This window comes from Nycticebus coucang, chromosome 13 (genome assembly GCF_027406575.1).
Source record: "Nycticebus coucang isolate mNycCou1 chromosome 13, mNycCou1.pri, whole genome shotgun sequence".
NCBI lineage: Eukaryota > Metazoa > Chordata > Mammalia > Primates > Lorisidae > Nycticebus > Nycticebus coucang.
In genome coordinates this window covers 5,229,031-5,253,675 of record NC_069792.1, presented here as the reverse complement: position 1 = coordinate 5,253,675, position 24,645 = coordinate 5,229,031, and the positions used below count along the sequence as shown (strand labels likewise).

Below are 24,645 nucleotides of genomic sequence, written 5' to 3'. Positions count from 1 at the left end.
ATATAAATATTTTGTGGTAAGTAGAGGCAAAAATCAACAAGAAAAAGTCTTACCCAAAAAGTGTTTAAAAACCTTCTTTTTGGCTCATGCCTGTAATCCTGACATTCTGGGAGGCTGGGGTGAGGCCAAGGTGGGTGGATCACCTGAGCTTATGAGTTAGAGACCAGCCTGAGCCGGAAGGAGACTCCATCTCTAAAAATAGCTGGGTGTTGTGCTGGGTGTCTGTAGTCCCAGCTACCAGGTATCTGTAGTCCCAGCTACTGAGGAGAGGGGATCACTTGAGCTCAAGATTTTAAGGTTGCTGTGAGCTATGATGTCATGGCACCCTACTGAGCATGACAAAATAAGACTGTCTCAAAAACAAAAACACCTTCCTTTCTAATGCCATATAGTTTAGCTCATTCTTTGTGGGGTTCTTTTTTTTTTTTTCTTTCTTCGTGGGGTTCTAATTTGCAGGTACAAAAACTTTGAGGAGCTGCCTTCTTGGGCTTAACAAACTTATACAAACAACCAAAGAAAACCTTAAAACAGGCGTGGCATCCGTTGCTCAGTGGTTAGGGCGCTGGCCACATACACTGGGGCTGGTGGGTTGGAACCAGGCCCGAGCCTGCCAAACAATGACAACTGCAACAAAAAATAGCCCAATGTTGTGGCAGGCGCCTGTAGTCCCAGCTACTTGGGAGGCTGAGGCAAGAGAATCGCTTAAGCCCAAGAGTTTGAGGCTGCTATGAGCTATGACACCACAGCACTCTACCTAGGGCAACATAGTAAGACTCTGTCTCAAAAAAAAAAAAACAAAAAACAATGGAAGCTCTATTTTACCACCAGAAAGCCAGTTTATTTATTTATAACGAACAACCTAACTATTCTTCAGCCAGATATGCTTTTCAGTTAGTGAGGGCATTATTTCTCTGTTAGAAAACCTATACAGGTTGTCAACCACAGGTTGCTTGGTGAGGATTTAGAGCAGTGATTTTCAACTGGTGTGCTGTGAGAGGATATTAGGTTTACCATGAAAATTTTTAAAGATCATTAAATACATTATTTTCGAAAGAAGTTCAAAGCACAGTAAGTATATTCTTAACTTTTATTTTTGCTCAACAACATTTCAGTGTGCCACAGAAGTTTACCTATAGGTTCAAGTGTGCCGTGAGATATAAAAGGTTGAAAAACACTGATGTAGAGCAAGCATCAGGTTCCGTCAGATGCCTGCACTACATCTCCAGTGTAGGGATGTACTTGGAAAAGAGACCTGAGTTGATTAGATCTCCTCAGACACTATTTAGGTACAGTTTCATAGAGTCGGTTCTGCAAGGCTATTCTTTTTTTCTTTTTTTTTTTTTATTGTTGGGGATTCATTGAGGGTACAATAAGCCAGGTTTGCAAGGCTATTCTTAAGAATTGGATTTGAAGTGCCACAGTTGCTTAATATCTATTAATTTAACAAATTAGTAATTATTTTCATATTATTCTATACAGTTCAAATCAATTCATGTTAATTTAGCTCCCAATGTGGCAGGAAAAATACCCACCACAATTTGCTATCTGGTATAATATGCCCTTTAAAAAATTGAGTTTTAGTCATTTTTTTAAAAATGAACAGAACTTGGGATAAAGAGAGAGTGAAAAACAATGATTATAAATTTTAATAAGAATTTAAGCATAGCAGACATTTTTGTAGTAGTATATTTTGATTCACAAATATTATAAAAGATGAAAGAAAGTCATCACATGTCCTTGATCAACACGGTTGAAGTTTGATTTGTAAAATATTATCTAGAACAGTGGTTCTCACCCTTCCTAATGCCTTGGCCCTCTAATACAGCTCCTGTGGGTTGCGAGCCACAGGTTGAGAACCGCTGCTGTAGAAGCTTTTTCTATTGAGTGGCTAACTGGGTGAGAATACTGTATTTCCTTTTTGTCCTAAATATGTTGCTCACTAATCAGTTCCTGAGTTTGAGAAAACTGGTATAAGGCATAGTCATCTAAAGACTCACAGTTTAAGGTTTAATTTTTTGACCAGTTTCACTATTCCCGTTAGAAACTGGAGTGCTGTCTGTCTCTTTGTCTTCATCTTCCGATTAACCCAATGTTTGTGAAATGCCTCTCTTTGTTAATTTCCACTGTAGGTGGAAAAAAAAAATCTCTGGATTCTCCTTTGTGTTTGCACTGTGTCAGGAGATTCATTAGAAAGACTCATGGACTTAGTATACAGTTTATTACAGGGACGTAGTTAGGATGAACAACTGGATCACGGGGACAGAGACACAGGCCGTGTCTGGAGGAATTCGCATGCAGCCCTCCTCATGCTCTCTTCCTCCCACGAGGGTCACACACAGCACTTCTTACCCCTGAGTCGAAAATGCAGCAAATTTGTGTGGAGAGTTTCTGTCCAAAAACCCATCAGAGACTTAGCTCCCAAGGTTTTTATTGGAGGTGAGTCACATGTGCACCCTCTGTCTAGAATACAACAAAATTCCAGACTCCTAAAGGAAAGTATCTGGGCTGCTATAACAGAATACTGTAAACTAGGTGGCTTATAAATAACAGAAATTTCTTTCTTTCTTTTTTTTTTTTTTTAGAAATTTATTTCTTATAGCTCTGGAGTGTGAGAAGTCCAAGTTCAAGGAACTAGTAGATTTGATATCTGGTGAGGGCCTGCTTCCAGATTTATAGATGGCCATCTTTTCATTGTAACCTCACAGGACAGAAGGGGAAAGGGATCCATTCATGAGAGCTCTGTAGCATTTCACATGTGAATTTAGGAGGAACACAAGCATTTGGATGATAGCAGTAGGTGTTCAGCATAAACCATATTGTTTATACAAACAGCAAGCCACCCTTATCATTTAGGAAAAATACTCTATCAGTGTAGGAAACTGTTCATCAGCCAAGTTCCTAGAAGCCAGCCAAGAGCCAGGCTTATAAGCAGATCTTTGTAAGGCTAGCAGTCTTGGGAAGACTGTTAACTTTGCTGTTAACTCTTTTCTGCACAGAAACCTAAAGGTAGATTACCAAAATGGTGTTGCCAGTTTTTTTACTTTCTTAAAAGATGATGCAATATTTGGCTAGTGCAATTGCAAAGGATAATAATTTATTTCAGTATTATACAGGGTGAATATAACATTCATGTGCAATTTACTATGTTCAATTATTATTATTATTTTGTAATATTTTCCACTCAACAGTAAAGCTTCATTTTATTCTGACTTTTCTAAAACATTTCTGATGCGGTGTCCATTTTTTTTTCCTTTTTATTGTTGTGGATTCATTGAGGGTACTGAGAAGGTCCCTCTTACGATTGTGTCCTGCCTCCAAGAGGTGTGTCACACACCGTGACCCCCCTTCCCTCTCTCCACTCTCCCTTTCCCCACCCCCACCATGTACCAGGTCATCCTTTGTCCTTATATCAGAATTGAGTACACTGGAGTCTTGCTTCTGCATTCTTGTGATGCTTCACTAAGAAGAATGTTTTTCACCTCCATCCAGGTTAATACAAAAGATGTAAAGTCTTCATCTTTTTTAGTGGCTGAACAGTATTCCATGGCATACATGTGCCACAATTTGTTAATCTATTCCTGGGTTGTGGGCATTTAAGGGTGTTTCCACCTTGTGGCAATTGTAAATTGAGCTGCGATAAACAGTCTAGTGTAAATGTTCTTATGATAAAAGGATTTTTTTTTCTTCTGGGTAGATGCCCAGTAATGAGATTTCAAGATCAAATGGGAGGTCTAGTTTGAGTTCTTAGAGGATTCTTCACACTTCCTTCCAAAAGGGTTGTATTAGTTTGCAGTCCTACCAGCAGTGTAAAAGTGTTCCCTTCTCTCCACATCCACGCCAGCATCTGCAGCTTTGAGACTTTGTGTTGTGGGCCATTCTCACTGGGATTAGGTGATATCTCAGGGTGGTTTTGATTTGCATTTGTCTGATGATTAGGGATGATGAACATTTTTTCATATGTTTGTTAGCCATTCATCTGTCTTCTTTAGAGAAGGTTCTATTCATCCTTTTTGCCTTTTGATATAAGGGATTGTTGGCCTTTTTGATGTTGATTAATTTGAGTTCTCTGTAGATCCTAGTTGTCAAGCTTTTGTCTGATTCATAATATGCAAATATATTTTCCTATTCTGATGGTTGTCTATTTGTTTTTGTTGTCTCCTTAGCTGTACAGAAGCTATTCAATTTAATTAAGTCTCATTTGTTTATTTTTGTTGTTCTTGCAGTTGCTACGGAAGTCTTCTTCATAAAGTCTTTCCCCAGTCGGATTTACTTCAAATGTTTTCCCCACAGTTTCTTTGAGGGTTTTTATTGTTTCATAACTTAGATTTAGATCTTTTACCCATCTTGAATCAATTTTTGTGAGTGGAGAAAGGTACGGGTCCAGTTTCAGTCTTTTACATGTGGATATCCAGTTCTCCCAGCACCATTTATTGCATAGGGAGTCTTTCCCCCAGTGTATGTTCTTCTTCGGCTTATCAAAGATTAGATAGCTGTAAGATGTTAGTTTTATCTCATAGTTTTCTATTCCATTCTAGATGTCTATGTCTTTATTTTGTGATCTGTTTTGATCACTGTGGCCTTGTAGTACAGCCTAAAGTCTGGTATGCTGATGCCCTAGTTTTGTTTTTATTACAGAAAACTGCCTTAGCTATACAGGGTTTTTTCTGGTTCCATACAAATGAAAAATTATTTTTTCCAAGTCTTGAAACTATAATGTTGGTATTTTAGTGGTGATGGCATTGAATCTGTAGATTGCTTTGGAAAGTACAGACATTTTGACAATGTTGATTCTTCCCAGCCATGAGCATGTTATGTTCTTCCATTTGTTAATATCTTCTGCTATTTCTTTTCTTAGGGTTTTGTACTTTTCTTTATAGAGGTCCTTTACCTCTTTTGTTAGGCATATTTCTAGGAATTTCATTTGCTTTGAAGCTATTGTGAAGGGGATTGTGTGTCCTTGATTAGCTTCTCATTTTGATTATTTTGGCATATACAAAGGCTTCTGATTTGTGGACATTGATTTTATATCCTGAGACATTAGTGTATTTTTTGATCACTTCCAAGAGTCTTGTGGTTGAGTCTTTGGGGTTCTCTAAGTATAAGATCATATTGTCAGCAAAGAGGGAGAGTTTGACCTCCTCTGCCCCCATTTGAATGCCCTTTATTTCCTTCTCTTGCCTTGTGTTAGCTAGAACTTCCAGCACTATGTTGAATAGTAGTGGTGATAGAGGACAGCCTTGTCTGGTTCCAGTTCTAAGTGGAAAAGCTTTCAGTTTTACTCCATTCAGTATTACCTTAGCTGTGGGTTTGTTGTACATGGGTTCAATCTGTGTAAGAAATGTGCCACCTGTGCCTATTTTTTTCAGAGTTCTAATTAGAAAAGCATGCTGAATTTTATCAAATGCTTTTTCTGCATCTATTGAGAGGATCATATGATCTTTGTTTTTGCTTCTGTTGATATGGTGAATTACATTTATGGACTTGCATATGTTAAACCAGCCTTGCATCCCTGGGATGAAACCTACCTGATCGAGATGATTTCTTTTTTAATGTGTAGCTGTAATCTATTGGCTAGGATTTTGTTGAGAATTTTTGAATCTATATCCATTCATTAGTGAAATTGGTTTGAAATTCTCATTTTTAGTTGAGGCTTTTCCTGATTTTGGTATCAGGGTGATGTTTGCTTAATAGAAATGTGTTGGGGAAAATTCCTTCTTTCTTAATTTTTTAGAATAATTTTTGCAGTATGGGTATAAGCACTTCTTTGAAGGTTTGATAGAATTCTGGTGTGAAGCCATTTGGACAAGGGCTTTTTTTTGTTGTTGGGAGATTTTTTATTGTTTTTTCGATCTCAGTTCTTGAAATCAGTCTGCTCAAGAGATCTATTTCTTCATGATTAAGTATAGGGAGATGGTATGATTCCAGGTATTGATAGATTTCCTCCACGTTGCCAAATTTCTGGGCATAGAGTTTTTTTGTAGTACTCAGAGATGATCTCTTGCATCTCTGTAGCATCTGTTGTTATTTCTCCTTTATCATTTCTGATTGAGGTTATTAGAGGTTTTATTTTTTCTGTTTCTAGTTAATATGGCCAAAGGTTTATCAATTTTATTTATTTTTTTGAAAAACCAACTTTTTGTTTTGTTAATTTTCTGAATGATTCTTTTGTTTTCAATTTCATTAATCCCTCCAATCTCATTAAAAAAGTCTTCATGTGTTCGAAAGCTATGATGCTCAAGGGAGCAGGTGTGAGTTTTCTCCAGTTCTAATTTTTTCTTGAAAACTTAAATTTTATCAGTTATAACAAATATCACCAGTCATTCTTTCAGGTAAAATGTCCTTCCACGAAAATGGCTAGTTCAGTTCACAGCTCAAACAGTTGCACGATGACTTTCCCTGTGCACAGCACAAGTGTTATAAACTTTCTGTTCAGTCATGAATATTAAAAAGACATCACTCAAGGGTCCAGAGTTTGAAAAAGTATAGGGAGATGGTATTCAGTTTCTGAAATTCAGAAATTTCAGTTTCTATATGGTGAAATGGTTACGTGACATTGGCTTTTTATTTTTTAGTTGCAAGCACTTGGTGGCGATGATCATAGCGACTACCACTGGTTTGGTGTTGTGGTCTTGGTTCATGCTAAGCACCACCAGTTTTATTGGTAAAGGTAAATAACTCCTTTGCAGTATCATGAAGACAGTTTCGATGTGGTAGACCACTCAAAAAATACCTCCAGTGGTTCACAGAATACACTTTGAGAGCCACTGTTTTTCAACCTTTTTTAAATCTCACAGCACACTTGAACCTATAGTTAAACTTCCATGGCACACTTTAATTATGTTGATCAAAAAAAAAAAAAAGAGTCAAAAAAAGAATGTGCTTTGAACTTCTTTTGAAAATAATCCTCCTGACCAGGGGTTTCAAATAAAAGTGGGAAATGAGGGGGTCAAAAAAAAAAAAAGAAAATCCTCCCGATTACCCATACTCAGAATCTCTGTGTGACATGGCTCTCTTTGCTGTCATATTCCTTTAACCATCTCCCCTGCCATATTCTAAGTCTTTGTTCCCTTTTTCATTGCTTCCACTCCGCAAGGACTCCTGCTTCCTGAGTTCCTGTGACTTTTGGAGGGGATTAAGTGGCACTGTGCAGGAAATGGTCCTCTGTGAGTAGCAGTCCAGCTGCTTGTTATTGTTGGCAGAGCAGAAACTGATGACGTAATTCAGAGAGACTTGTTCCATTAGGGCAAAAAGAGAATAATTGCTTTTCTCTTCTTTCTTGTTGTGCTATTCTATTAAATGTTTTCTAAATGCCTTCTCTTTTTCAGCATAATGGGAGTTTTGAGTAACAAGTGTGGCTTTCAACTCCAGTATCAGATGATTTTTTCGATATGGCTCCTGGCATTCAGTCCTCAAATGTGTGAGCATCTGCGGCGCTATAATATCATTCCTGTTCTGTCCGACATCCTTCAAGAATCTGTCAAAGAGAAAGTAACAAGAATCATTCTTGCAGCATTTCATGTAAGTACTTTGTGTTCAGGGTGTGTGTCTATGAGGCATTTTTTTTTTTTTTTTGGCGGTTTTTTGGCTGGGGCTGGGTTTGAACCCACCACCTCCAGCATATGGGGCCGGTGCCCTACTCCTTGAGCCACAGGCGCCACCCCGTGAGGCATTTTTTACTGTGCAGTACTGGTATATTTGAGTTTTTGAGAAGTAGAAAAAGTTACTTTCCAAGTAGTTGTGAAACTGTAGAGTCTTGTTGAACCTAGAGCAAGAAGGACTAATTTGTATTTATGGTAGGGGGCAGTAGACAGGGGAGAGGAAGCCCCCTACGGGGATGAGAGCTGTGAGCTATAGAATGCTTGTAATGGCACCCCATTAGAGGCAGGGATCTCTTTTGCTGCCCTGGATTTCAAGAGGCTGTACCTGAAGGAGTTTTCTCTTACAGAGCTCAGGTGCAGTATGCACATGTGCTTCAGATGCTGCACCTACTGACTAGCAATATGTTTCTGAGGCAACTATAAAGATCTGTAATTACTTTAAATGGTAAAGTTATCCTATTAGATTATTAGAGTTTTGTTCATTATCTAAATCAGCCTCCTGCTATGAACAGATGAGGAAGCTGAGGACAAGAGAGGAGCTGAGCTAGAATCTGTCCAAAGTTGAAGGGCAGTTGTGAGACAGAAAGAAAGCATTGTTGATTGGTTACCCAGAGCCAATGTGTTTGCTATAGCAATTGGCTATGCTGATGGTATTGATAATTTTGTTGATTGCCTTAGGATTTAGATGGGCTTCTGGGGGATGGCTTAGTTGAAGTCTCTTGACTGACTACATAGTTGAAGCATAAGAAGAGACATTACGCTTCATTACCCAAGCGTAATAATGGTGGACATGTCTCATTTAGTGCTTGCTCTGTGGCATGCGTTGTTCTCCAGACTTTCTATTTACTCATTCAGTGCTCTTCAGAGCCCTCTAATGTGGCAATTCTTGTTGTTCTTGATATAACAAAGTATATAGGTCTCATGATACTAGTGTTGGTTTTCACCCTATGAATGGGGATGCTGAAGTAGAGAGGTTGCATTGTTGGTAAATAGTAGACATGCAAACCCAGGAAGTTGGCTTCAGAATCTGTACTTTTAACTATTCCTGTTTTCATGCTTTCTTTAAATGAATAGCAACAAATCAAAAATAGGAAGGAGTGTAGATGTATTGCAGAAAGTGAAATAGATATCACATTTGCCAGATACAGTCACTAACATCTTTCAGATGTTTCCAAGCACATAGAGATAAATATATAAATAGTTATATAATTTTTTATATTTAAAAATGGCATCAGATTATAAGTATTGTTCTATAACTTTAACAATACATAATGAATATATTTTCATTTTTGTAGATGTAGGTGTTTAGTATTCTTTTATGGTGATGTTCCATTGTGATGGTATAAAGTGGTTTATTTAATCGGTACCCAAGTAATGGGCATATGAAGTGTTTACAGTTTCTTTTACATAGGTTTGCATACTTGAATGTTTCTTTTGGATATAGTTACAGGTAGATATATGGATATATAGATGGATATTTTTGGATATAGATACAGAGATAGAATTGCTTAGTCAAAGTTTATATGCTTTTTTACTTGATAGATGATACCAATTCAAAAATGTGCAGGTATATTACATTTCTATCAAATGTGTCTTGGGAGTACATGTTTTTCTTTTCTCTCACTAGCATCTCATATTATCTTTCTTTGAAGTTTTATAAAATCTTAGGTAAAAAATGAAATTTTATTTTGAAAAATTTTTAAAATAAAAAATGTTATTTATTTAATTTTTTGAGATAGTGTCTGACTTTGGCATCACTGCTAGGGTGCAGTGTTATCAGCATAGGTCACAGCAATCTCAAACTCCTAGGCTAAAGTGATTCTCCTGCCTCAGCCTCCCAGGTAGCTGGGACTTCAGGTGCACACTATCATGGCAGGCTAACTTTTTTTATTTTTAATAGAGATTCCGTCTCGCTGTCTTGAGAGCTGGTCTCAAACTCCTAAGCTTGAGCAATCCTCCCATCTCAGCCTCCCAGATGGCTAGGATTACAGGCATGAGTCATTGGACCTAGCTGAAATCATTGTTTTAAATTTGCATTCTGTTGATGAATGAGTCTAAGCATCTTTTAATGTTGTCATTGGTCATTTATATTCTTTCTATAAATTGCTTATTCATAGCATTTGTCACCTTTTAATTTTAAAATTTGATGTGTAGGAACTCTTTTCTAGATGTCTGTAGTTAATAATAACAACTAATGTTTATTGAGAGCTTATTCTCTGTCAGGTACTGTTCTAATTATTTTAAATATGTCACATATTTAATTGTCCCAAGAACTCCAGGCAATGGTTGAGGCCATGAGAGGTTAAATAATTTACCAAAATAGCTAGGAACTGGCAGAGCAGTGATTTAACCTCTGACAGTGTGAGTCACTTTGAACCATTATGCTAACCAGTTTTTGATGTTCAGAATTAGAATTTTTATAATTTATTGAATGGTTTTCATGTATTGCCTTATTTAATCTTCATGATTACCCAGGAGGTTCTATTGCTATTTATATTTTCTAGATGAGGAAACCAAGACTTGGAGATTAATCCTCAGTAAGTGATAGGGTTTGCATTTCAGTGAGATCTGTTACGCTCCAAAGCTGTCCTTTCAACCTGTCTTTCATCTCCTTTTTTTCTTGTGTTGGTGTATTTTCTCAGAAGCATTAAGACTGGCATTAAAAGAGGGGAAAACTGTGAAAAGGAAAACAAAGTGTAGGATAATATTTAGAAATAAACATAGCTGCTGTTCTTTCGCGTCTCTGGTGACACAACATAAAGCTAATACGAGCAGGATGGGTGCCTTTGCCTAAAATCCCAGCTGTCAGTGTTTAGCGGTGACTGTCCTGACTCTAGAGGGACTGAAGGTATGGGAGGCTGCGTTCAGCACAGATGCTGCAGGAGAGTGGGAAGTGAGGTCAAAGTGTGGCCGGCTGACCAGCTGTCCCTCAGAATTGATCTCGCCATTAGATTTGCTTTATAAAAAGTAACCTCTTTTTCATATAAAATTGTTCTGTGGCCCTTAAAGTAGTTTACTCTTGAGAACCAGGCAAACATGTTTTTTTGTTGTGCCTTTTCTATACCACGATGGCTTTGCCATTTGTATTTCTAGCAAACTCTGTATGAGTTGTCGAGGTAAATTTCAGAGTAGTTCAGATAAAGCATTTAAGAATTCTTAAATCAGACTAGGTTATATTAATGAGGCTTTATTCTAAAATATTTTAGTAGCTAAAGTGAATGTACATTTTCTTCTACTTAAGCATTTTGTTGTCCATATTATTTATTTAGTAAAGATGAAAGATTACAGAAATAGAGTCTTCTGCTAATTTCTTCTTGACAAAAAAAGTTTCATGTCCTTTATATGTGCCTAGTGCTTTGCTAATCTTTATAGAGAATACAGATGACCAAGGTACAGCTGAACACTGTAATTCTCTGTTCAGTGAAGGCAGACTGTACAGAAGCAGAGTATTGTGAACGAGAGGGTGCAGGGTGTTCTCGGAAAGTTTCAGAGAAGAAAGGACTCAAATGGCCTCTTATTTGTATGTGTGAGTGAGAGAGTTTTTTTTTTTTGTTTTGTTTTGTTTTGTTTTTATAGTATATATTCATGGGATACAAGTGCACGAAGAATAGATGGTTATTTTGAAAGTGCAAAAGTGGAGAGAGATTGATAGATGTTAACAACTAAGGAAGGAACCTTCTGGGATCATCAGTAATTTGTTCTTGTAGGATTTATTGCTCCTCCACCCCAAGTGAATTCTGAGAGAGTAAATGGAGCACATAAACCTGGCTCTTGCAGATACACGCCTGGTATTTGTGGCTGTCTACTTTCCGAAAGCACAGACCTGCTTGGCTTTTTTTTTTGAGACAAAGTCTCACTATGTAGCCCTCAGTAGCGTGGTGTGTGGGAGGGGTCACAGCTCACAGCAACCTCAAACTCTTGGGCTTAAGAGGTTCTCTTCCCTCCGCCTCCCAAGTAGCTGGGACTACAGGTGCCCGCCACATTGCCCGGTTGTTTTTTTGTTGCAGATGTCATTGTTTTGGCAGGCCGGGGCTGGGTTCAAACCTGTCAGCCCCCGTGTATGTGGCTGGCGCCCTAGCTGCTGAACCACAGGCGCCAAGCCACACTGACTTGCTTTGTAAATGGAGCTTTTGCTTCTATTCTGGGCATTGCACTGGTGAGGTCAACACTAGTATGTCAGGTAACTAATAAGGTTGGCTATCTGACCTTAACTTACATTCACACTTAAAGACATCATGCACCAAGGCATAGTGCCTTCAAATAAGATTCTTCGTCTGATGTACTTCTGCCATGTTATTGTGTACTTTGCATACTCTGAGGGAACATGGAATAAGGAGTGATTCTTCTTTTAAATTTATTCACTGTGGTCAAATACTTAACGGCATCTTTTCGACTTGATGTATTTATTCTCCAAAGGCTTAAAGTTCTTTCTATTCCTTTTGCCTTTGTTTTGACTTTCTCCCTTGTCTTTCCTCTTTTCTGTGCTATTATAATCACAGCAACCTTTATTTTACTAAGATCTTCTGGACTAAAGTGTCTACCATTTTAGGAAAATTGAGCTAGTTTGTTAATATGGTCTTATGGTTAAAAAGATATGATAGAGAAATATTAAGAAAAAACGACAAATTACCTACGGTTTCACTCCCAGTATGGTGCACTCTTGACGTTTTAAACCCAGTGATTTATAATCTCTGTTTCCTTACTACACAAGCCTTTAACTTTGGATGAACTGCAGTGGGTGCAGAGAAGCTGGAGTCTCTGAGTTCTTGTCTCTTCACAACTTAGGTGGATTGTGCTTGACACCCATTACTGCAGGGGTATGTGCACTCAAGTTGGGGAATGCACAGCCTGTCCACGGGAGATCAGATTTGCTATGCTTTTGGCTGGCCCCCGGGTCTTTGGCAAGTTGCTTAACCTCTCCATACTGCAACTTTTTTTTATATGTCTAATGAAAGCCATGTCTGGTCCTAGTATTTTAATTGATTTCCTTATTGACCAAGTTACATTCTTCTTTAAACTTTTGGATACTTTTTGGGTTTCTCATATTTAAAACTTTGATAATATTCTATGACGGAATATCTATTCACTTGAAGCTTCTGTCGTATTAAGAATTGATATACCTCAAAGTCTCCTACATCTAGTTTTACACAATTGTGTTAAGCCTGCTTAGAGTATATTAGAAGTTTATGACAATAACCCACTTAAAAGCATATCACAGAAAGCATGACGAGAGAGAGAGAAAAAGGGAACCTATTTTCTATTAGTGCAGTTTTTCCAAAACTGGAAGCTGTTCATAAACTTGGTATTGAAAGCTATTTTCAGAAAATAAGATCTACAGGATGTCCATAAGGTTTGTGTGCAATTAAAAGTGGACAACCTATTTTTTGCTAAACTATTAGGGAAGATAGTTACTCTTTATAGGATGTCTTTGTAGTTAGATTATCCTAGAAAGATGAGTTATACTGTTTTTATTTTCTTTGTATGACTTTTAAAAAATACTTTTGGGCAATAGAAAGGTCTACAGTTTCCTAAGTAATTAACATGGAAGTGACTATACTATTTTTCAGTTGTTCATATTTGTCCTTTTCTGTTATATATTTTTGGAAATTAAAATATCTATTAAAATAATGATTATCAAAATTTACCATACAATATTGTCATAATCTTCTAATAATTTGTTAAAAATAAACTTGTTTATTTAATGTACAATAGAGGTGTGGGAAAGAGGTATAACAGAAGTCAAGGTCTTGGCTGTTTTGTTGTTTCAAAGAAGATATCTTTTCGTTTGTATTTCCCTTCAGTTTTGAGAAGGTACGTTAATTTTTAAAGTATTATTTAAGTAATAGTATTTTAAGTGCTTTGAGTTTCTAGGAAAAAATCAGATGTTAATAATTTATAGAGATGAGTTGAAATGTACTCTAAAGCAGCACAAACCACTTTAGTCGTCTATGGTAGCTGTTCTGTCTGAGCTTTCCACAAACGCTGTTGAGTTTTTTGTTCCCACCTAGGTCCTCCTCTCTTCCATTATTTTTCATTTTGGATCATTATTATGTAAAATAAAAGGGTCATTAGAAGCAGGTATCTCTTTATGTTGTAATATCAAAGAAAAGTGTTAGTTGATACTAATTGAATCCTACCCTTTAAGTTCATCCTTACTCTTTTTTCTTCCTCTCTCTCTACTTATTCCCCTTCCTCCTTTCCTTCCTTCCACTCATAGATTATTTATTTACCTATTAATGTATCAGATATTTATTGAAGATTAAATATGTACAAGGCAATGTGTTAGTTTCTGAGGGTGTACAGACTTGAATAAAGAAATACCTTGACACAGGGTCTTTGCATTTTGTTTAAATCTTTGTCTTGATAGAGTGAGTTGGTGAAGTCGTCATGTTTACACTATACAAAGCTCAAAAAGTCACAGGAAGTATAGAGTTTGAGAGCCTTAGTTTTTATTTTGACCTGATTTGGGAGCTCTCTGTATTCATTGCAGTAGAACCTCCCTAGTTGACAACCTCCCTACACTGATTACCTCCTTAAGTTGACAGTACAGAGGCCTCAGTACACAGCCAAGTTCCTTATGTTGACGGCCTCCATATGTTGACCTGTTCGGTATAGTCCTTGGGGTGGTCAGCTTACAGAGGCTGTACTGTATTTACTTTTTTGTTTTGTTTTTTGAGCATGATCTTACTTTGTTGCCCTTGGTAGAGTGCCATGGCATCATAGCTCACAGCAACCTCAAACTCTTGGGCTCAAGCGATTCTCTTATCTCAGCCTCGTGAGTAGCTGGGACTGTAGGTGCCTGCCATAACACCCAGCTATTTTTAGAGATGGGGTCTCGCTCTTGCTCAGGCTGGTCTTAAACCAGTGAGCTCAGGAAATCCACCTGCCTCAGCCTCCTAGAGTGCTAGGATTACAGGCATGAGCCACCACATTGGCTCTTGTATTTACTTTTATGGAAATTTAGGAAGTAGTGTAGCTCTTTGCTAATTTTCCTTTCAGTGTGGTGCAGTAGAAAGATAGAGTGTCTCTAGAGTAGTCAGACCCAGGTGTGAATTCTTGCACTTGATTGTTCAGTATTGGGAGAATGGCTTAAACTTCCAGAGTTACTTTCTTCACTGGTGTGAGGTGGTAGGTAATATTTAACTCACTTTAAGATTGAATTAGGAGTCAATAACATGTGTAGTACCAGACAATAGTAAATGTACAATATGTTCTTATTTCCCTCTCTTTTTTCTCCATAAATTCATACTATTATAGCAGTTGACCTCTTTAATCTTCCATCTCGGTAAACTGGATTCTTGCTAAATTTATATTGAGCTTAGGCAAAGATCCAGTGCTGTTTTGTTTGCTTTTTAAAAAGGAAGCATGAACATGTCACTAAAATTAATAAGATTTAAAAATCTTGTTTCATTTTTTTTACCCATAATACATGGAATTTATTAACATAACTTCTGGAATTCTCTTGTCTAATTTTGGTTTTTAGATTATTTAAAGTAGATCCAGTTCACTGCCAGAAATGTTAGTTTTTTTTTGTTCTTCTGTGCTAAATTTGGGATAATGCAATCATTATGGGCACATGCTGAGAGATGAATGTCAGAAGAACATCTTTAGACATTCACAACTTTCATATACACAATGGAGCTAAAATCGAACTATTGTAAGGACCTAATAAAGCCATTTGTAATTTTTAGACCATCGAACAGGTGGGGGAAAGAAGGATGATTTAAAAAAATTTCTCAAATTCCTATAATCTTTAAAAAAGATGTCATGGATAAGATTATTTGAAGATGGTCTGGTCATGTATTTTTTCCCCCACATCCTGAATCTCAAAATGAAAGATTTTTTTTTTTTTTCTGAAGACTTTAGGAAGCTTGCTAAGTTGCTGTGAGCTAAACAAATCTGGCAGCTGCTAATTATTTTTTTTTTTCCCATTTGGCTGGATGAATTTTATTTTTGAAAATGTCAATCTCACTTATTCATAGTAGGTGCTGAACTCCTGGTCTCTGCAGATATTACTGCTTTTGGTTAAATTGATTTGTCAAACGTCAGTTCCTAAAATAAATTAGAATGTTTTGGTGCCATGACTGAGAAAGATATTGAAGATCATCTTTGTTTTATGTCTGTTATGTGTTTGATTTCTCCTTTTGGTTCTGCTTAGTTGAGAGTCTGTGTCATATGTCAGATAATAAAGTAAAATTGTATTGTTACAGTATGTGATTCTCAGAAAAGCTTAGGAAGAATCACCACTAAATTGAGTTCTTCTTTTTGTTAGATGTATTAATCATGATTTATAAGTCACATCTACATGAGTACATATACTCACCCAGACGCAGACATGCACATATGTACATTTTCTGTGTGGGCAGTTCATAGTTGTAACCCTTCCAAAGAAGCTGGCTCTGGTCTGAGTGGATGGAGGCTGTTTGCCACTGTCTGACATGAAAGTATTGCCATGAAGAAATTTTATTCTTAATTTCCCTATCTTAGGAATTTTGCTTTGACCTCTTTAATTAACTATCTTGCTTAGTAGATACCAGGTTTGGATGAAGTCTAGCAAGACTGAGACATTTTTAATCTTTTTTTTTTTTTTTTTGACATTTTTAATCTTGAAGTGAGTCCTCTTAATACAGCACTTTCTATAGAGTGGTCTGTGTTATCAGTGCAGTGAACTGTTAGCCTGCAGTGGATAAGTACAGACAGTGGAAGTAAGCATTTAGGAACTTACAGAAATTTGACAGTAATTGTATGTCCATTGAATTTTATAATATAAAATTTGAGCTTGTATTTTTTTCCTCCACTGGGAAGTAACTTTTATTGAGATCCTACCAGCTGCTCAATCCATTCCTGATATTAAGTTCCTTCTTTGGCAATTGGGTCTTTCTTAAGTGGTCCCCTGAAGGCTTTCTTCTCCTTCATAGTCTGGAAGTGGCATGGCCAAACTCGGAGGTAGTGTTGATGAACTTAAGGTCAGTTTTCTCCAGAAAACTGATCTATAGCACAAAGACTTGCAGAGGGTGAAGACTTGCGTCTTTGTTCCCACCACACAGCCTTTCATCATGATAAAGTTATTGGTCACTTCATCGTAGTGGACAAAGCCGCTCAGGGGGTTGATGCTCTTGTCCGATAGGTCATAATCAGTACAGGCATTATTCTTGATTGGTTTGCCATCCTTGATAAGGTAACATTGGCCAATCTTACAGATCTTTTTGTTGATCTCTGTGTGGTCATGGTAGCCTTTCTGCCCAGACTGTGCCATGGAGAAAACCACATGGGCAGGATGCTATGCCCTAGTGCAGGCAACTTTGTGGAGCTCTTGGTGGGTCTTGTGGGGCAGTTTCTTGGCATGCCAACAACTTATCACCCCTTTGTAGCCTTTGCCCTTGATCATGCCAATGACATTGATCATCTCATCCTGACCAAACCCTTGGTTTACCTGCTGATCCAGCTTCTCCTGGGCCCATTCAATTTTTTAGCCACAGTGTCTCCTTCCACCTGGCTCTCTATTAGATGGGCCACCTTCTGTTATAGAGGAAGGAGTTGCATCCGGGTGTGGGCAGTGGTGAGAATGATGTGGCTGTACTTCTTCATGCTGCTGAAGTCCTCCAGCTGCTTCTGGCTATCCTTATCCTGCCATTTCTTACAGTACTTGGTGAAGACTTTACTCTCTTCTTAGATTTCATACCAGTTCTTGTATAAGCATTTTTTGTACTCATCACTGATATGCTTAGCAATGATGGTTTTGAGAGTCTGGAGGCCTCGAGGAGTTTCCATGTAGCCCACGATACCTACAAGCAGGATGGGCAGTGTCTCCACGTGGCTACAGCCTCTACAGCTTCCTTCTTGTTCTCTTTGGGTCCTGGCCACATGTCATGGGTCATGCCAGCCTTGTGTCCCAGGAAGGCTGTGAGGCAGAGACAGGCTTGGAAGGGTCATCCTTAGTTCTCGAAGCTTTACCTTCTCATGATGCCTGCTACTGCACTTCTGAAGCAAGAAGGCCAGGGACCCATGTCTAGGGGCTGAGAACTTCCTGTGAGATATTCTGTCATCAAATTCTGCTGATAGAGATTGAGCTTGTATTTTGCATGTCTTTTTTTCCAGGTTATATTTTAAACTGTATTTATTTATTTTTTATTTAAAAACATTTAGGGGGTACAAGTGTTTTTTGTTATTATTGTGTTGTGTGTGTGTTTTAACATAGATGAATTGTATCATGCTGAAATGAGGGCTCTCAGTGTACCCATCATTGCATGTCTTTTAAAAGTCATTCTTACTGTGTTCTATAAAAGTATTTTTTGCTCTTGACTAGTTGAAAATTAATAAACAAGCAGAACTGGTCTTTATCATGGGTGGCTTTTGAAGCACTGCTTCAACATTTATAAGGCCAGCAGTTTAGTCTTGGTGATGGAAAGATCTGAGTTGTCACTTGATTCCACCTTGTCCTTAGTGAAGTCAGAATCTCTTCATGCTATTAATTTTCCAAAAGCAAAATGATATTTATATTGGATTGGCTACTTTTGACTTTGAGGTGAAGATATAATTTAGTTTTAGAGAAAGAATGACATATTCAAAGAATATGTTGCTGCTAAATTATGTAACATTTATGGCAAATTCAGTTTTTTAAAACTTTATTCAAATTAATATAAGGGTACAATATTTACGTTACATTGTTCTCACTTCCAGGGTAAAGTTCCATTTGTAGAATAGCCCCTCACCCAGGAGCATGTTATACACCCTCAACAATGTGCACATTAAGTGAGATCCCGCCTCATGCCCTCCCCTTCTGCCAAATGTCCTCACCCTTCTCGCTTCCCTCTACACGTGAAATGGGCTATATTAGTGTTTGATTATTGTTAGGAATATGTAATTGTTTATATATTGATTTCATATAAGGATGGAGTACATTGAATATTTATCTTTCCATTCTTGCAATACTTCACTAAGAAGAAGAATGTATTTCAACTCCATCCAGGTAAATGTAAAAGATGTAAAGCCTCTATCTTTTTTTAATGGCTGCATAATATTCCATAGTATACATATACCACAGTTTGTTGATCTATTCATGGGTTGATGGGCACTTAGGTTGCTTCCACGACTTGGCTGTTAGGAATCAAGCCACAATAAACATTCTAGTGCAAATGTCTTTGTGGTAAAATGATTTTGTTCTTCTGGGTAGATACCTAGTAATGAAATTACAGGGTCAAATGGAAGGTCTACATTTAGATCTTAGAGGATTCTCCATACCTCTCTCCAAAAGGGCTGTATTAGTTTGCAATCCCGCCAGCAGTGTAGAAACATTCCCTTCTCTCCACATCCATGACAGCATCTGGTGTTTTGGGACTTTATGATGCGTGCTAATCTTGCTGGGGTTAGGTGATACCTTAGAGTAGGTTTGATTTGCATTTCTTTGATTAAAGATGATGAGCATTTTTCCATGTGTTTGTTGGCCATTCGTCTGTCCTTCTCAGAGAAGTTTCTGTTCAGATCACTTGCCCACTTACAGACAGGGTGGTTTGCACTTTTCTTATTGTTTGAGTTCTCTGTAGATTCTAGTTATCAGGTCTTTGTCAGATTCATAACTTGCAAAAATCTCCCATTCTGAGGGCTGTCTGTTTGCTTTGTTTGTGGTACTCCTAGCTGCGCAAAAGCTTTTTAGCTTGATCAAGTTCCAGTTATTTATTTTTGGTGTTGCTGAAATTGCTAGAGGGGTCTTCCTCATAAATTTTTTTCCCAGATACTTCTTCAGGTGTTTTCCCCACACTCTCTTCTACAGTTTTTCTTATTTCGTGTTTTAAGTTTAAATCTTTTATCTAAGGATCAATTTTCTGTTAATGGTGAGAGGTACGGGTCCAGTTTCAGTCTTCTACATGTAGATAACCAGTTCTCCCAGTACCATTTGTTACATAAGGATTTTTTTTTTTCTCTGTTGCATGTTTCTGTTAGGCTTATCAAAAATTAAATGATGATATGTGGCTGGGTTCATCTCTAGATTCTCTATCCTATTTCATAGGTCTTTGTCTCTATTATTATTGTTATTTATTTATTTTTTTTTTTTGCAGTTTCCGGCTGGGGCTAGGTTTGAACCCACCACCTCCAGCATATGGGTCTGGTGCCCTACTCCTTTGAGGCACAGGTGCCGCCCTGTGTCTCTATTTTTGTGCCAGTATCATGCTGTTTTGATCACTATAGCCTTGTAATATAACCTGAAGTCTGGCAATGTGATGTCTCCAGAATTTATTTTTTTATTTGTAAGAACTGTATTTGCTATTCAGGTTTTTTTCTGCTTCCATAAGAACGAAATCAAAGACTCTATTCCTTTTACTATTACACCCAAGAAGATGAAATACCTGGGAATATATCTAACAAGAGAAGCCTACTTCCTTAGTGTTTTTATCATGAAAGCATGCTGGATATTGTCAAAAGCCTTTCTACGTCAATTGAAAGAATCATATGGTCTTTGTTTTGATTCTATTTATGTGGTGTATTATATTTACAGATTTGTGTATGTTGAACCAACCCTCTGTCTCTGGGATAAAACCCACGTGATCATGGTGTATAACCTTTTTAATGTTGTTGTATTCTGTTTGTTAATATCTTGTTGAATATTTTTGCATCGATATTCACTAATGATATTGGTCTATAGTTTTCTTTTTTTGTTGGGTCCTTTCTTGGTTTGGGGATCAGGGTGATACTTGCTTCACAGAATGTGTTGGGGAGGATTCTGCCAGGGTCCTGCCCCAGGGCAGTGTCTATTAAGATCTGTGGATCTGGTGGTGATGGACTGAAGAGATATAAAGTTAGAAAGGATGAGAAAGAAAGAGACAAGACACACAAAATAGAATTTTCAAAGGTGGGAACCCAGGGGACCACCACCTGCTTGTGGGGTTCTGGCGATGGCCTGAGTGTCATTTCCACTCAGCTTTTGAGGGCTATTTGCTGATTAGCCCCAAGGGAATCTTTTGTATTTCTATGGCATCTGTTATTTCCCATTTCTGATTGTAGTTATTAGAGATCTTATTTTTCTGTTTCTGGTAAGTCTAGTCAAGGGTTTATCAGATTTTCATTCATTTCAAAGAACTGACTTTTTGTTTCACTGATCTTCTGAATAATTCTTTTGTTTTCAATTTCAGTTAGTTCTGCTGTAATTTTGGTTATTTCTTTTCTTCTGCTGGGTTTGGGATTAGATTGTTCTTCCCTTTCCAGTTGCTTGAGATGGCCCTTTAGGTTGCTGACTTGCTCTCTTTCTGTTTTCTTGATAAAGGCATCTAATGCTATGAATTTCCCTCTGAGGACTGCCTTTGCAGTATCCCACAGGTTTTGACAGTTTGTGTCTTCATTATCATTTTGTTCCAGAAATCTAATTATTTCCTTCTTGATTTTGTCTATGAACCAGCTATCAATTCAGCACAAGGTTATTTAGTTTCCATGATTTTATTTGAGTATGAAGATTTCTGTTGCTGTTGAGTTCAACTTTTATTCCATGATGGTCTAAGAAGATTCAGGGCATAATTTCTATTCTTTTGGATTTGTTGAGGTTAGCCTTGTGACTAATCGATTTTGAATGATCAATTTTGGAAGATGATCAGTGGGCTGATGAGAAGAATGTGTATTCGTTTTTGTTAGGGTAAAGTGTTCTATAAATGTCTAGTATGTCCATTTGTTCTAAGGTCTTGTTTAAGTCCATTATTTCTGTGTTTAGTTTTTGCTTGGAGGATTTGTCCAGTACTGCCAATGGCGTGTTAAAATCTCCAACTATTATAGTATGGGAAGATATCATATTCAGATCAGTTAGGGTGTATTTTATATATACCGAGGATCATTCAGATAGAGTGCACATATGTTAACTATTGAAATCTCTTCATCTTGAATGTTTGCCTTCACCAGTATGAAGTGTCCATCTTTGTCTTTCATTATTTTTGTTGGTTTGAATCCGATTGTGTCTGCATACAAGATTACATCCACAGCTTTTTTGTGCTTTCCCTTCACCCTGAGTCTTGTTATATCTTTTGAGATAAGGTGAGTTTCTTGTAGGCAACAGGTATCTGGCTGGAGTTTTTGTATCCAACTGGCCAGCCTATGCCTCTTTAAAGGAGAGTTCAAACCATTCATATGAATTAAGAGAATTGATAGATGTGGCTGAGTTTTTGTCATCTTTTTTTTCACAAGTCCAGAGCTTAATTTTATGCCTCTCACCATTGTGGAAGCTAGACTTTGTTTTTTAATTTCTGAGTAGGTTTCCTTTGGTGGTGTACCCTCCTGTTGTTTGTTATGAAGAATGGGTCTGAGTATTTCCTGTAGAGCTGGTTGAATCATGGCGTATTTCCTCAGCATGTGGATGTCAGTGAATTATTTGATTTCTGCTTTGCAAAGGAAACTCAGTTTAGCAGGGTATATAGGATCCTGGGCTGGAAATTGTATTAAGAAGGTTGAAGGTTGATGACCATCCTTTTCTGACTTGGAAAGTTCCCGCTGAAAAATCTGCAGGCATCCTTTTACTTTTCCCTTTTTAAGTAATGCTTTTTTTAATGCCTGGCTGCTTACAGAAGTTTCTCCTTCATATTAACATTGGCAAATTTAATTATAATGTATCTAGGAGATGCTTTGTTTGGATTGAGTCATGCTGGGGTTCTACTATCTATTATCTGAATTTCTGTGTCTCTTGCAATACTTGGGAAATTCTCTACCATAGTGTCTTGGAGCAGAGAATTTGTGCCTTTGGGACCATCTTCTTCTTCTTCAGGAATCCCTGTAATTTGCATGTTTGATTTCTTGGAATGATCCCATAACTCTCTCAGGGAATATTCTGTTCTTTTTCTCTATTTTTCTGCCTCTTTGAATGCTTGGGATAGTTCAAGAGTCTTGTTTTCTTTATCTGAGATTCTCTATTCACACTGCTCAACTCTATTTCTGAGGGACTCTACTGTATTTTGAAACTCCTCAAATACTTTTTTCAATTACTTAAGCTCTGGTATATCTTTCCTCATTTTGTCTACATCCTTGGTGACTTTGTCTTTGAATTCATTACATTTTTGAGGCAACTTCTGAACTGTTTTTGTGTTCTCTGTTTCCATCTTTTCCTCCATTCCAATTATCTTATTTACCATCCATATTCTAAATTCTATGTCTAACATTTCAGCAATTTCTCTGTGGATGGGATTCTTTGTTGTATTTTCTTTGATGTCCCCAGGAGGTATTGATCTGCTCTGATTTTTCATGTTGCCAGAGTTCTTCAGCTGATTTCTCCTCATGAGTATTTTCTGCTGCTTCTTCTTTTTTAATATGTTAATTATACTTTTTCAGTTGAATTGATTGGTTGTCCCTGATGAGTCCACTCCTCACATTCCAGTGCCACTGCTGCACTAACAAGGGCAGATAAGTGGTGAATCTGCAGCCCCAGTGTCTCCAGGATTCTGCCTACCAAGTATCAGTAGGCAGTACTGGCCCAGAGTTCCAATCAAAGTTGCTCATCTAGTGCTGTCTCTGTCCACCAAATCGAGCTCATAAGGCTGCCCAAGTTCAGGAGAGAATGTGCTGGCCCAGAGTTCGGGAGAGATGCTTATGTACTGGGCACCATCCAGCCAGTCGAGTGCTGAGGGCTACAGCTCTGTAGACAGTGTAGGCCCAGAGCTCAAAGTCACTCGGGCACTGGGGCTCAGGTGGCTGCTGCCCTGCAGGGGGTGCAAATCTAAAGTTTAGATAAGAGTCCCTTAGGCACTTGGCACAACTCACCTGCTTGAGCGCCGAGAGCCTCCACCCAGTGGAAAGTGTTAATCCAAAATTCAGTACAAAGTTGCTTAAACTCCGGCCCCACCCACTCAACTGAGCTCATAGAGCCTCCACCCAGTGGAGAGTGCTAATCCAAAGTTCAGTCCAAAGTGGCTTAAACCTCAGCCCTGCCTACCCAGGTGGGCTCAGAGAGCCCCTCCTGGTAGAGGCCCGAGGCCCAAAGTTCAGTCCAAAGTAACTTGAACCCGGCCCTACCCACCCAATTGAGCTCAGAAGCCCCTCTGGATGAGGCCAGAGGTCCAAAGTTCAGCCCAGTGTCACTTAGACACCTGCCTGCCCATCCAGTCAAGCTCAGAGAGCTGTACCCAGCAGAGGGGGCAGGTCCAACGTTCAGTCACAAGTCAAAATCGTTTAAGCACTGGCCCTGCCCACCCAATGGAGCTCAGAAGTTGTCCTGAAGAACAGAAAACAGAGCTGCCTGAGAGGCTGGAGATGGGTAGCTCACCCTCTCCCCACAAAAGCTTGGACTGCTGTGCTACTGTTCTCACACTGCAGCTTGGTGGGCGGCAGACTTCCCTAGCTTCCCAGTAAGCTTGTCAAGCAATCTGGATGCTACAAGGGGCAGTACTTCCAGCAAGGAGAGTGGGGGAAGGGTGATCTAGGTGCTCAGGATTACAGGAAAAATATTTGGTCTTTTGTGCCAGACAGAATGGGACCCAGTCTCAGTGGTGGGAACTCAGTAGTGACGAAGGGAGGACTGGGACTTAGCAACTGCTCTCCCGTGGGATAAACCCAGTTTGCTGGCTGACTGGTCACCTACCACAGAGCTCCCGTTTATGGGGAGGGGTCTCTCTTCTTCTGGGACCTGGGCTTGTACCTGTTGTTTTTCTTCCACTTTCTTTTTTTCCTGAGACAGAGTCTCACTATGTTGTCCTCAGTAGAGTGCTGTGGCATCACAGCTCACAGCAACTTCCAACTCTTGGGCATAAGTGATTCTCTTGCCTCAGCCTCCCAAATAGCTGTGACAACAGGTGCCTGCTACAATACCCGGCTATTTTTTTGTTCTACTTGTCATTGTTGTTTAGCAGGCCAGGGTGGGGCTTGAACCTGCCAGCCTTGGTGTATTTTGCTGGCACTCTACTCACTGAGCTACGGGCATTCAGCCTCTTCCACTTTCTTGTTTCTGCCACTTTGTTCAGCCTAGGTGATGTGTACCTCATGCAGTCCTCACAGTGCAGAGCTCCTCTCATTTGGTTTCCATTCACTTCAGTCCAATATCTCTCCCTTAGGGCACAAGCCTCTGGTGAAAGCTGCTTCTGGTCAG

General features: G+C 38.5%; 1 protein-coding gene and 1 pseudogene across 2 annotated transcripts in view; one reads left to right on the top strand and one right to left on the bottom strand.

The window, feature by feature from the left end:
• Nucleotides 1–24,645, top strand: part of ATP6V1H (ATPase H+ transporting V1 subunit H) — a 127,557-nt gene that overhangs the window by 36,805 nt on the left and 66,107 nt on the right. For both annotated transcript variants that reach the window (XM_053558756.1, XM_053558757.1), the window contains one exon: nt 7,326–7,518. In XM_053558756.1, coding sequence (XP_053414731.1) covers nt 7,326–7,518 — 193 coding nt within the window. The remainder of the gene's footprint in view (nt 1–7,325; nt 7,519–24,645) is intronic.
• On the bottom strand, nt 16,449–23,424 carry LOC128563525 (60S ribosomal protein L3-like; annotated as a pseudogene).